Source organism: Pomacea canaliculata, linkage group LG13, assembly GCF_003073045.1.
Source record: "Pomacea canaliculata isolate SZHN2017 linkage group LG13, ASM307304v1, whole genome shotgun sequence".
Lineage (NCBI taxonomy): Eukaryota > Metazoa > Mollusca > Gastropoda > Architaenioglossa > Ampullariidae > Pomacea > Pomacea canaliculata.
In genome coordinates this window covers 17,409,288-17,423,430 of record NC_037602.1, presented here as the reverse complement: position 1 = coordinate 17,423,430, position 14,143 = coordinate 17,409,288, and the positions used below count along the sequence as shown (strand labels likewise).

The 14,143-nt window shown below is 42.2% G+C and overlaps 1 protein-coding gene across 2 annotated transcripts in view; it reads left to right on the top strand.

Moving 5' to 3' along the window:
• LOC112554584 (zinc finger protein basonuclin-2-like) overlaps positions 1-14,143 on the top strand; it is a 35,532-nt gene that overhangs the window by 6,260 nt on the left and 15,129 nt on the right. For both annotated transcript variants that reach the window (XM_025222427.1, XM_025222428.1), the window contains exon 3: positions 265-367. In XM_025222427.1, coding sequence (XP_025078212.1) covers positions 265-367 — 103 coding nt within the window. The remainder of the gene's footprint in view (positions 1-264; positions 368-14,143) is intronic.

Genomic DNA, 14,143 nt, shown 5'->3' with positions numbered 1-14,143 from the left:
TGATATGCTGCCAGCGTTCAAGCCGAGGATGAACTGAAATGGCTGTTGACACAGATGTGACAGGCAGTCTTCAACAAATCAAGTCGTAAAAACATTCGAAGGATAGTGAGTGGATTGAAAACTATGAACTTGTCACTGTGCTGTTGTCCACCCCCTCCCCCTCCCGTGAAGCTGACCCCCCGCTCGGCCCCAGGAACCTGCAGACCTTGGTCACTGAAAGACATCATCAGACGCTTCACCATTAACCCTTCTCTCGTGTTCCAGGCGATCCGCTGCACCCATCCCAACTGCCCGTGCGAGTGTTTCGCTCCGGGTAAGACGTGCCTGAGGTACTGTGACACCTGTAATCATGGATGGGTTGCCCATGGTGAGTTGCACCTAAACACCTGATTCCTTTGTCTGTGTGTACTTGTTGGAAGGGAGATAACTTGTTGCGTAAATTGTCGATCATTGTGTCTGTGTGGAAATAACAAGCGAGTTCCCTTATGTATGCTAACAAAGTCACTGTACTTCTGTAACGGCAGTTGGTGTTTGTAGTATTGTTAATGTTCATCGTCATATTTGTCTTCTTCGTCTGTTTCATCGTTATACAACAAGTCTGGCTTTGTCATTCTCTACATTATTTTCTCTTTCTAAGACTTTTTGTGTGACGATTGTCTTTGAGTTCGTGGCTGTAAAAGTTGTGATTAAAACATTTTTTACCTCGTAGTTTTCCTAATACAGTTATAGGAGATGCATTCATGCATGTTTACTTTATCTTTCGTGTATTTTATAATATTACTGAGCTGTTTACATGTTTCGTTCTCAGACTAGTACACTAAGCATATTACAAACACATTATAAGTGTTGAATTTTCACTGAACTCTTACAGCGCATGCATATACTTTTCAACTTTCTAGCTTGTCCTAAAGGTTTAACGCTTAAAATGGCAGTGAGGTCGAACACTTTTTTCTTTTAAAAGACTTTTCATGTCAGTAATATAAGAAGAATCATTTACCATTGCTAGATAGCTGAGATAATGTAATAATGCTGAATAATTTAGATAATGTTGTGTTGGATAATTGGAAAGATGACAGATGAAAAGACGATGTTTACTAGTATTACGAAGCAGGTGAAGTTTGTGTGTTTATGTTCCTTGTGATCAAAGAGATTACATTCGGGACGTGCAGATATCAGCTTTTCACTCATAAATAACAATAGCAACATCTCCGCAAAAATGTTGGCGTACGCAGAAGACGAGAAGCACAAAATGGTTCCAGTGGCTTCCTTTAATTAAAAGCGCCGTTGAGCACTTTCTCTGCCTGTGTACACTGCAAGGACAGAGACGTATTACGGGGCGAAGAGCAGTGTGAGTGATGATGATGATGACAGTGCTTAGCGAGTCCTGTGAAATACAGTCTCCTGGCTAATAGTAAACAAGCAGACCTGGCAAACTGTGACTTGGATTCTCCACATTGAACAGAATGCTTAAATTTGAAAGAACGAGATAGTTTTCTTTTATGATGAACTGTTTGCGCGCGTGAACAATGCATAGCTGTTGAGGACGTTAGATATTGTGAGAAGCTTGTGCGTCTCTTATTCGCGTCACGTGAACAGTAAATGTCATGTTTTTCGTTACCGCCAGCAGCAGTCAAATGTAAACGTTTGAGACCGACACCAAGCCAGTAAATCTAGTCTGGTATTTGTTATCAAATGACGTGTATGGCTTCTTCATTGCAAAACAAGAACTCGAGAACAGTGTCTTTTTCTAGTGCTCACTTAAATCGACATTTTCATCTGCCCTTGATCGTCGAATGTGTATTTAATCATGTTGAAATGCATTCAATTTTCTATTTCTTAAACCATTATTTGAACTAGACAGCAAGTACCTCAGAGGTGATTTTTGATACCAATCGATAATGAGCAGATGTTAACCAAAGAAACTAGCAACTGGAGCTGGGTGGATGATGAAAAGATATAGTTAACTCTCATCGGTTCCACCAATAACTGCTTTGCCTGCTACATTGAGGCACTTCCCTCAAATAATTTGATGTTTATCTATAACCTAAATCTGTGGAATCGAAATCGCCACTGAACCCACGGTAGGCACTAGAGGACACGCCTACGATATTAGTGTCAGCTGTATCAGATGCTATCATCGCTGTTTCTCTTTACTGTATCGCTTGCATGCACCACTGAAGGTGAAAGCTGTATGTTTCTGCTGTTTGGGTAGTGAATGGTTTTGGACGAAGCACGAAAGCTGAGTAGAAGTTGTGGGATCTGACGAACAGGCAAGGGTAACTCGGTGCTTGCCAGTTGTCCACCATTTTAGCACTTAGCACGAGCATAGCAAACCCAGGCGTCAACTACACTGGACTCGAGTTCACTCGCGGTGTAGGGCTGTGTAGTGTTCAGTCTCGGGTTTTGTAATGTTCACTAAAGGACTGTGTCGTGCCGTGTTAGGCTGGCACACGACGACATGAAAACTCACCTGGTACAAAGGATTTTTTTTTTTTCTCTCTCTCTTTCTCAGTCGTTATTTCTTTCCGGGCATGTAAACGTGTCATTTTCAAAACATTCAAGAGTGCGATTTGTGCTAGCAGCAGAAAATAATACAGAATTTGAAAATATTTTTTTTTTACTTTATAGCCTTGTCTAAGCAGAAGCTGAATCCTTATGATTATATAATATATCATGAGGTATTATGCTAGTATCCATCCATATAACTTTTGGCGGATACCTAAATGTTAGTAGTTTTAGAACTAGAAACTATGAAAGTCCGGGTTGATTAGTTGGTTGGTTTTTAACGCAAAGTTTGAACTCTTGGAGAATACGACTAGGCTAAACCACCATCATCAGCATTCAATGCGACTGCAGAAGACGAGCTTGGGGAAGAAATGTCGAGTGTAGGCTTTGAAAGCTGAGAGGTCGTGAACAATTCTCCACGCATGCTTAGCTTAGCACATCATTTTGACAGACTTGAAGACGTGCACATCCTTGTCATGGGTCAGTTGCCTAGCCTCTACCTGCCGTCTGTATGCTTCGCTCTCGTAGCTCTCCGGGGCCTTTTCGAGCCTTCCAAGCCGTTTTCCCGCACACCTCTATCACGCACATGACCACGCCTCCTCCACAGGGCCTGAGAATACTTACAGAAGACGAGATTCGAGGAAACCTGACAGCAATTCTATCAAAATGATGAATGCTATAAAAATAGAGGGCAGTCGTTCAAGGGTATTAGTTTCTGGTATACTCTTCTCGCAACCGCTAGGCCCAAACTCTGCATCTCATAAAAAATGCGCTCATCTAGGAGTCTGCTTTGTGAGGGTTTAAAGATTTTAAAAATATTTTCTTGCGGAAAACGCCAGCGATCAGAAAAGGAATACTAGGATGATAAGATCTGAGCCAGCACTTTTTTGATAAGCATTATATGCGACTTAATACCAGCTTTATAAATATTCTTTCGGAATCGATATTAGATTTATAATTATTCATTCAAACCTTCCATGTAACATAGATAACTGCTGCAAATATTTCTATTGCTTATGTACTCGGTAAATATACGGGTGGAAGTTATGTTAGAAAACTGTTTTTGGGGAGCCGGATTATAGGATGATGATGGAAGTAAGATATTTTAAGAGGTTAGCTCACTCGTTTTGTACTCATGGTAAAGTGTCGAAGCTATTGTAGCTTATTACCAAGCCTGTCCTTTCAAGATTTATCACGGTATAACTTTTTCGAAGGATTTGAGATCTTTGCTTGTGTTTAACTGTATGCCCGTCTCGTCATGAAAGTTGTTTGCAAACAAGACGAACAACTCTTTCCTGAGAAATTTCTCTTGAAGACGTTCCCTGTGTTGTCTTTCCTCATCTGTACAGCAACTCTTTCTGAGGTGATAGCTTGCTCAGAGCATCCAAGATTGTATTTCTGATATTAAACAATGGATGACCCACAACAAGTTAAAACTGACAATAAAGAAACAAAAGCATTATTTTTTTCAAAGAGGTGAGCCAGAGTTTACACTTCAATGCCTGTCTCTGTTTGGGTAGTCGATGCTTATATTTCTTTTGCTACTTAAACATGTGACTTAGATCTGATGACATGTCTCTTCATGAACATGTTTCTCACACCTGTCGTGCTGCATACTATGAGCTCCGGAAGATCAGCTCCTTTCGCCATGCTCTTTCCATCTCAATCACCAAAATTCTCATCTGCCGTCTAAACTAGACTATTGCAGTTCTCTTCTTGCTGACTGTCCACAGTACCTCATTGATTAGCTTCAGAAAGTCCAGAACTCAGCTGCTCGTCTCGTTTTCCGAATTCGCAAATCTGAACATGTCACACCATTTCTTCATCTCTTCGTTGGATACAAGTTAAAACTAGAATAGACTACAAGGTCTCAACTCTATGCTCTGGATTCTTTAAAGGCTCACACACACACACTACTTTGCTGAAATTGTGTCTGTCCATACCCTGGCCGAAACCTTGGCTCCTCATCAGACGTGCATTCTATCATCCCTCCCACAAAGACAGTCACATACGGACAACGGACGTCCTCCCTCTGTGCTGCTAAGCAGTGAAACTCATCCACATCACATTTGCCACTCGGACTACAAGGCTACATACACGCTCTCTGAAAACATATCTGTTCACAAAGTACTATCCTGAAATACTATTCTTAACTCCCTGGCAGTAATGTCTGTCATGCTAACCATCATGTAAGGACTCCATCTCACGCTGTTTATAGTATCTACATTCCTTCATTGCTTTATGTTCTACTATTGTACCTCATCTTTATGTTATTCAGTGCCTACACGTACCTCACTGTCCATTGGTTGTTATCTTTCATTTATTATTATTGGTTTGCGCAGAGAGTGCGATCTGTCTTGGTCGTGATGCTGCGCGTTATAGTTTGTTATTATTATTTATAAATGGACACGGCTTCACTGCGGCTATCTTGTCTCTACAGTACTCAGGAGACACCATTATTGGCGATAATAGTCTGCTCCTCTGCCTAAGTTCAGAATGCTCCAGAAAGAGGAGAAACAGAGAAATAAAGAAAATTGTTGTAAACATGTTGTCCTTTATTTTTCGCCAGCCATGCATGTTACAGTAGTTGCTATATTTCTACCACATGTATGAAGCGAGGGTAAGTCGTTGCCTTAAAGTTTTGAACTCAAAGCATTGAATTTGTGTTCCCGTAGCTATACATCGGTGTCAGATGTAGCTTTTATGTAGAAAACACTGTCCCGATATTATTGTTTTCTGGATACCCTCTTCCCTTCTGTCTGTTCTGAGACAAATTTAGGTATTGATATCTCGGAATTGAAGGAGTGGAGAGAGGTCCCAAATTTCAAAAGTATTTGCTGTGCACATAACAGTCTTGTTCCAAAGTCCACTTACTTTCATTTTAAAAGATCGACGTATATTTCCCAAGCAGCTTTGTGCTCGCAGTTTGCTGGATTTCCTGAAGGGTTTTACTATTCTACCGTTATCTCCACCCTCCCCAAAAAATTGCTTATTGGAGGAGGCTGTGAATGACGTTCACCTGTCACTGCTTCTATGAGCGTGACGGTGCCGGGTAGAAACGAAGGAAGTGTGAAAAAATAAAACATTTTCAGTTCTGCGGAACACTTATCCGTCCAAGTAATAAGTTGCATCCTAGCTATGCCTAAAACAGTTTGTAATTTTACTAACAGTGCCTGAAACTTTTCTACAGCTTGGATGGAAAAGGTGACATTCTATATTTTTGTCTGGTAACCAGTATCAAGCATGCTATTCTTTCTTTTGCCCAATGTCAAATCTCAGTTTTAAGGAATAAGAATGGAACGATGATAATAATTTCTCTCCTGCATTTTGTCAAATGATGCATTTCACCTTCTTTATAATGGTCTCCGTCCAAGAATGAGTAGAAGTGTTAAGTATGGCTGCTGTTGTTTTGTCTTAATAAAGATAATTATGTAGTTTGAAATGAATAAAATGAATAAGAACTCACTAAAAGTTCAGACTGAGTAATTTAGAAAGTTTTCTTTGTCGCCGAACACCTCGTGAGAAACGGCAGTAAAGATCAATATCTACGAAAGAGGCAAAAATCTGAATTTTTTTTTTTTACATCCGAAATCAGCGTCTTTGACTTCGCTCTCGGACTTTCTTCATTCGTTCTTTTCATAGACTTTAATAACTTATGACACTGGAGTCAGAGCCGTGTATGCACTGTCAACATTTGGCCAACCTCGTCAGCTTTGTTGTCAACTAGCCGTCACGTAATGAAAGGAACACTTGATGGTGTTTCCTTTGCATCTCATTGCTTTGGCCTGAAAGGCAGCAATTTTTCCTCGTTGGGTTGGCTTCGTATGAAAATAAAAAAAAAGAGGAGGTGGGGATGGGACAACTAGCTTCGACCACTTGCCCAGGTCATCAAAAGATCTGCGGAACGTAAAGGAAGACACCACTTCGACAGTTATTTCTTCCATATTGAAGAGCGGCAAGATGCATGTTTGTCTTTTTCTCTGTGCTTTCTGTGTGGACAGTGAGAGGCTGCGATAGAAGGGTGGAGGACTGGCGGAATTTGTTGTTAGTCCAGTGTTTTCGCCTGTCACACGCGCGTCAGACGGCCGGGGAGGTTTACGTTGCCCAAACGTCAAGCAGCGTCAACAGAAGTCGTCATAATTGTGAATCATGTGGACGTGGGCAAGCGTAGGCGTTTGTCCCGCTGATCGCGCCTAATATCGCTTCCCGCAGGACACACAAATTGTGTGAACCGTTGTCCAAACACACCCCTCTTTCTCTCCGTATTTACAGGCTGTCATGGCGGAGCGAGCGTAATGACCGCGCTCATTAGAGGATGTTGCTGTAACGGCACTCATAACAATTTCTGGTGACAGAAGTTATCTCCCCTTGCTGGCGGCTACGGCCCAGTGTACCCAGACGACTGCAAAACTGTTTGGCAGAGGGACCGAGCATGGCACCGTTCATCATGCTCTGTAAGCACAACCACCCCTTCCCTTCCACCTCTTCCGACTACCGTGCGTCCTGTCTTAAAAGTTACGAGCAAGGTTTTTTTTTTTTAGGTCTCTGTAATTTCAAGCAGACTTCGCCTTTCTGCTTTGTGGTGTCATCTTTTTGCGGAATGTTTTTCCTTTCAGCTCGAAAACAGGGATTTAAGGTTGGCCGGGGAGTGATGTAGATGTTTGAGCTAGGTCACCTTGAAAGCAGTCTGTAGTCATTTAGTCAGAAATTGCGCAGGCAAGCAAGCACTCACGCGAGCATACAAACACGCACAGAGAATATTATATGCATATAATACATATTGTTATATATTATTCAAAACGCAAGTCGTATTGAGAGGATATTTTTCTACCTTGCACCATGAATAATGCTGTTCCGCTAATGTCTTGCACCCATTCAGAAAACCGTCGGCACGTGCATGCAATGAAAGATGTTGCTTTCCTGCACAATTAGCGCATTTTGGGATAATCCTGAAATCCGTGACGATAAGTGTCTGAAATGTTTCTGAGAGGAAAACAGGAAACAGATGGGAACGAGCGTGCACAAAGTGCTACCATACTGCATCCTAGTGATCACGTGACCAGTCTCAACACGACAATGCTTCTCGCTGCTTGTCATCGCATGGATGTGAAGAAAACGACAGGCTAACGTGAGCGCAAATTAGTGTGAAAGCAAGACATCATAAACGCAGGAGGGTTAAAATAGCTAACATTAATAGTAATGGATATAAAAACCGGCGCCATGAAATGCGTCAGGGTAAACAAAAACAAATCGCTGCCCTACGTGCCGACCGGCATAATGGGCAGTAAGTAAAGTAAGTAAGTAAACAAAAACAAAATACCGTCTATTGTAACGAGCAGGTTAACATAAAAGATTGATCAATGTGGATTTCTTTCTCGGACATCATTCATTGCTAGTCTTCGTCCACTTTCAGAGAGAAATTTCTTAGAGCTTCCATTGGGAAGGATATATGTGGTTATCATTATTATTAAGGCGATAGAAATGCAGGTTTAAATGCATATGTTTTCCTTCTAGTTATTTACTTTTCTATAACAATTTTTATAAATGTAAGATGGACCAAATTTTCACAATCGTTGGACAGTTGGTTCATTGATCTGGAGTTTGTTTAAGTGTTGTCGAACGGTTGAGTGTGTTTTGGTGATTGATCGATACCTAGAGTTCTCCCTAAGTGACGAATAACTATTAAAGGCCTAACTTCCACTGTCATGCAGGAAAGAATGGTTCAACCCGGGGTAGGGAGGTGACGGGACTTGTCGGGTAAAAATTGGAAACAAATAGCGAAACAAGACCACTATGTTAGCCGGCACCGCGTGTGCCCTCCCCTCTCTACCTCAGATCGAACCAGTCTGTCCTCTATCATGGTAGAAGGTCGTCTTTAAGCGGTCATCTTTTCCATTTTTGTGAATGTCTCCACCATAAAAACACTTTATTATGACTGCACTAAATAAGCATTTTCTTTTTATTAAAAAGAAAAAACACATAAAATACATTTACACATACTTAAAATATTTTAATTCTTAGGCGCACAATTGACGTACCGTCTTTTGCAGTAGTGGTTTGTTTGCTGGACAAATAATTAGTGTTTGTAGTTACCCTCTTGCTTAGGGCAGAGATAAAGCAAGAACCTATCACGACCAGTAAGACGGCTTAGCAGTCAAGTGATCTCACTAATATGACCCTAGACCCCGAAATTTGTTAGGCCTGAGGCTGTAAGACAAACTGAACCGAGACCTGTTCCTTATCAGATAGCCGTGAGTGTGTCACAGCAAGCCGAAATCAGACCCGAGGGTGTCCAGCACGCGAACCTCCTGGGCAGAGCTAGGTCAATGGCTAGTTGGTGGTCACATAGTTAACTGACCCTTGGGCAACATAACTACTCTGGACCGAGTGAGGTGCTGGAGGGGAAGCATCCAGTTCTCCCGACCTTGCATCGAGCGCTTGGCCGGAGCAGGGGCCTGCTTTTTCTCACCGCTGCTGCGTGTTTGGAAGGGACACGAGTCTTGGGTGAACCGGTCGCGAGTGTAATAGCAGCTGACAAGGCATTTCTATGATCGCATATTTATGCACTTGCACATGCCAGCACTCTTGTCATAATTGAATTGTCTGGGAGACACAGAGGGTATATAATTGAAATGTCACATCCGCCAGCAAACTTAATTCCTGTGTTCCTTCCGTTGTAATACAATTAGAGCATGCAAACATGAATGTCACGTGAGGTCGGCCTGATGACACGGACAACGCGTCTCTTTCCTCCGCACTCGCTCTCTTCCCCTAGGGCCTGGGCTGCAAGCAAGGAAGTCAGGCCACTGGTCTCTGGGCACCAGACCAATATCACAGATGGACAGCAACTTGAATCATCTTGGCGTCCGTGGAGGTAGTGGGAAGGGGGAGGACTCGCGATATTGGCCAGAGTCTTGTGTTCTTTGGGCAAATTGCGCTGTCCCCCTTGTTGTGCAACCTACGTGGTCGTGCGGGATAAAGTCCCGACAATCGATTGGTATCCTGTTGAATTTTCCTGTCGCCACTTCTGATCAAGCATCGCCCCAAACAAATTTCCTAGTCCCCGGGGGACAGACACGCCGAGCGCCTTGCTCAAGTGTTTGCAACCGATCAGAGATGTGTTGAGATCAGGTTTCATAGTGTCTCTAATAGCATTATTGGTACTGTTCTGAATGGGCAGGTTTCAGAAACGATTACATGTAACTATGTTAGTTTCTATGGTTATTCTGTTGAACTTAAAGTCTTATATAACACTTTAAAAAGCGAACGTCGTAGAACCGTGCTACACAAGATGTCAATATGGATTTTTTTTTTTTTTTTTTTTTTTTTTTTTTTTTGAAAATATTTCTTAAACTTTAGGTTTTTGGTAAGATAATCGGAATTTCGACTGAATTATTTTTCAAATGCTGGTTAGTTCTGCGAATTATTTGCAGTATAAAATGTTTAAGACGACTTCAACTTCAGCAGATAATATTGGCATTACTAGTTTTCTGTGCTATCATCACAATTTATCACACTCTTCATTGCTTGTGACATCCTTGTAATGTCGCCGATCTGGGGATCTGGTCCCTAGGGTTGCAACCCTGATCTCTCGAGTACAGTACTCATATGCTTGGTTTTAGGAAAAGTTTCAGGCTGTTGGAGACAGTCGTTGTTTTAGGTCTGCTTAAATAAAAACTGCTCGTTAAAAAAATTAGTATTGCAATTTTCTTGAAGATTAAAATTAAAAAATTATAATTTAAAAATAAACTGTTGGCTTCAAAAAAGAAAATGATGACAGTTTGAATAAAACTGAATTAACCGTGCTACATAAACCACAAATTTACATCTCTTGATACTCTCCCATTCGGATGTATTTATTAGTGTAGCGGTGTAATATACAATTCTGCAGTTGTGGAAATATGCGACCTCATATTTTTTTCTTTTCCTCCGCTGCAGTTCCTTAGTTCAGTAGCACCATAGTCCCAAGACAGCTGTGAAACGCCCTGGCCTGGATCCTCTTTCTTCTGAATTTTTTTAAAGCCTCTTCTCCTTCTTATCCTTTAGCCGGGAAATGCAAAAACATGTCCTCGACGAGGCATGGCTCATGGCACCACGGGTGTCGGTGATAACAGGCGCATCCCGCTTCGCTACTGCGTGCGTGCGTGCTTGCATTTGTGGCTTTACAAAACAAGTGTTTTCGCAGCTTCCTGTTGTATGCCTGGAAGTATGCGTAGACCATCCAGGACTTTCAAAAACCCATTTCAAGCATTTTTCCACCCGCACTTACATTTCAGTGAATGCTGCTGTTCGGTGTCTTGAGGTGTACAATCTGATGGAAATAAATTTTGTCAGCAACTTCTTAGCTTAGTTGATTATGGAATCTGATGACCTGCTGGCTGAAACTAGTACTTAGTCTATCTCTCCCTCCCTCCCTCCCGCCCTTCCCCCACTGTACCCTCGCTTTTTTCCCTCTGTCTTTATGTTGTGTTGGGTGTGGATGTGTGGGAGTGCGCGTGATGCGTAAGGCACTCCACCTTGAACAGTACAGCCAAAGGGAGGGAACTAGTCTTTCTGATAGATGGTGGCAGAAGATTGATATAGGACAAAAAGTAAAAGCCATCGCTAAAGGCTTGTCACTTTCTAATCTCTCTCTTTCCATCCCTTTTCCTCTTCTTTCTCTCTCTATATCTCTCCCTCTCTCTCGCACACACACACACACATCCGCGCGTAATGCGCCAGGTGCATTTCTTTTCACCCTCATCTTAAACACCTCTATTGCAGTTCGTGAAATGCTCATTGGCCTAAAGACAAAAAAGCAAAGAGAGAGAGATCCGAGGTTAACTGGGTCCTGCATACTCTCATACTTCACGCATTTTTAGACATACAGTCGCCTTTGATATCCTCCGTTTCTTGTTTATTATGTCGTATTGTGTTAGCGCCCGTGAATTAATGGTCCTGCCTGCCCCGTCTTTCAGTAGTTAAGATTTAATGTTGACTCCAGTGTTCCACACTGCGCAACAGGACCGAGAGTAGTTCCCGCGAGAACTCGCTTCTCTTATCCGGTAAATCGCGCGTTTTATCGGCAAACTGACGTCCGCCGCCAGCGAGCAGTCCAGCTGGCCCTTTCTAGCAGTGAAAAGACGGAGCTCATTTCATGGCACGGTGATGACTAAATTTGAATGTGATATATCAAACACAGCGGTTGATGCTGACTAAATACTGATACCAACCCTAACTTTCGGCTTTGAAACTCACGCAAAAGTTAATGAATTGCTTTTTTGTGTGTTTTTGTGACTAACGTTTAATGATCTCCACTAGTTTCATTTTAGATGATCCAAAACTGTCAATAAATTCTGATTTAAATACTTTTTGATTAATGTTTGACTTCCGTTAAATTAGTAAAAACGGAAGTTTGATGTTGTTTGAAGACAAAGAAATCATTTGATGGACAACATGGTATAGTACTACATATTAGTTTTAGTTTATAGAGTTAGTTAAGCATTGTCCTCGTTGACTAAGGAAGATGAATTCACCTTGTACCAACAGCAGGACAACTAGCACCGAAATCGATCGAAAGTGCTTGGCTTCTGCGTGTTTATCTTGTTTATCTTTCGTGAAGCTGCACCGCCCCTCGCAATATCCAGCTTTAAGACGAGACGCATATGGCAGAGAGGGATCACCTGGCTGGCACGCGGTGGTGGGACATGGTTCGTGGTACTCAAGTAGGGATGGAAAGTCCTACCTGCAGTCTCGTGCCAACATGTCCTGACAGTCTTTGCACCACGGTTTACAAAAATATTCAGCATTGGCTTGGAGCATGATTCTGTTGGATAGACATCTTGAAAGTTATTTGTGTGCTCCGTCTCAGACAGCAACCAACCTCTGTAGGTTCTTTCTTCTCTCCTGTCACACTGCTGGCACTTGGTGCAAATGTCGCAGTGCCCTTGTAAACCTGTGTACCTGTCAAGGAGCACAGTCTCAGTGCACAAAAAGGAATATCTTCTGCTTTCTGTTGTTTTGCCTTTGTCAGCGGTCTTCTCAGGCGATACGAATAGATAATCATAGTGATAGTGAGGTCGAGGGTGCATAAAGAGCAAAGATTATGTCTTCTGTTGAAATAATTTATAAGAGTTCTGGTTCCGTATGTGCTGGTCTGTGTTGGTGTTTCTCTTCTTCTTTTATACACACACACAAACACGTTTCCTTTTTGTCGCCGTTTAAACTATGTATCTTTCCTGAAACTGGTGTCACTGTAAGACAACACGTTTATCGCGAGAACTCAACAACTAAATTGAAATAAGAGATTACTTTTCTTACCCCTCCCCTTACTACCAGTAGTCTGTTTACTCTTCCGAGGACAAAACGCAAGACTCGCTTAACTTCAAAGAAGCAGCTGAGCAAAAATGTCTTCCAGAAGAAGATGCGGACGGTTTCTAGCTTTATACCAGCTTTGGCACGAGTTTAAGCCTGAAACCGACCCAGTTCGAACACGGAGCAGATAAGCATTCTGACACTCACAAGGTGGGAGAATTTTGAACACGCAAAGTAGCTGAGCTGCGTGTTTTCGTGCATGTACTGGGAGGGAACACTCGGTGTCGAGACGATAATGAAGCTCTGATGATCCTTGGGAAGTGTGCACCTGTCAGGGAAAGATCGACAAAGTATGAAGCTTGGTTTGGTGTGCAAAACACTGGAACTCCTGGTGCGTGTGTGCGCGCGTGACTGTTTTCTTTAGTGGAGTCAGCCGAATACTAATTCTCCTAGGTCCGAAAAGAGACTGGCTAACCGAAAAAAAAACTTTTTTAGAACCTGCACACGTTTGATCAACTGAAGTACTTGCTGCAGTCACCTCTGTTTAGTCGATCCAGAAATGTGTTTGGGTGTTGTGGAGGAACAGAATTCTTTGTTGTCGAGAGATTTCCAGGGATGTATGTTCAGGGGATAACCTGTTTTATTAGAAAAAAGTATTTCAGTGAGTTTTTTTAATAACAAATTAAACAATTCTGCATCTACTTTTGGGTTTCTTTTGGTTACCTTTACTTCTCATTTGATCAGATTGTTATAATCCCTTCAAATAAGTTTATCATGAACATACGAGTACATACGATCTTTTTTCTTTATCGGCACACATTTATTCCCACGTCCCTCTGCTTTGGTCTGAAGTCTTGTGAAAGACAAACAGATGCGGTTGACATTTTGGTTCAGAAGAAGTATGACAGCTGACAGCAGCAACAACAGCAGCAGCACATCAACGACTGCTGCTGCTGTTGTTGCTGCTGTTGCTGCTGCTGCCAAGTCTGCTAACACATTGGACCGCGAGTGTATCCCAGTTCGACGCACGATCGGCAGTTTCGGCTAATTAATTTTCATTTGTAAATAATTAAAATAAGCACGAATAGACTGGCATCAAATTAGACCGGGGTAGGAGACCAAATATCCAAGGCATGGACAGAGACAGAGGCCAGAATAAGAGATTAACCAAGAAGTGCAAGTCAGCAAAGACGGGGGGGTGGGTGGAAGGGAAATGGATAACTCTCCTTGTCTTGGGTGTCCAAAGAATCGATTTTGCTGTAGTGGTCTAAGTATCAGGTCCCTGATGCAAACACACCATACAGGCCCGCCTAAACGGTGGCGATGATTCGAAAAATAGTCGATG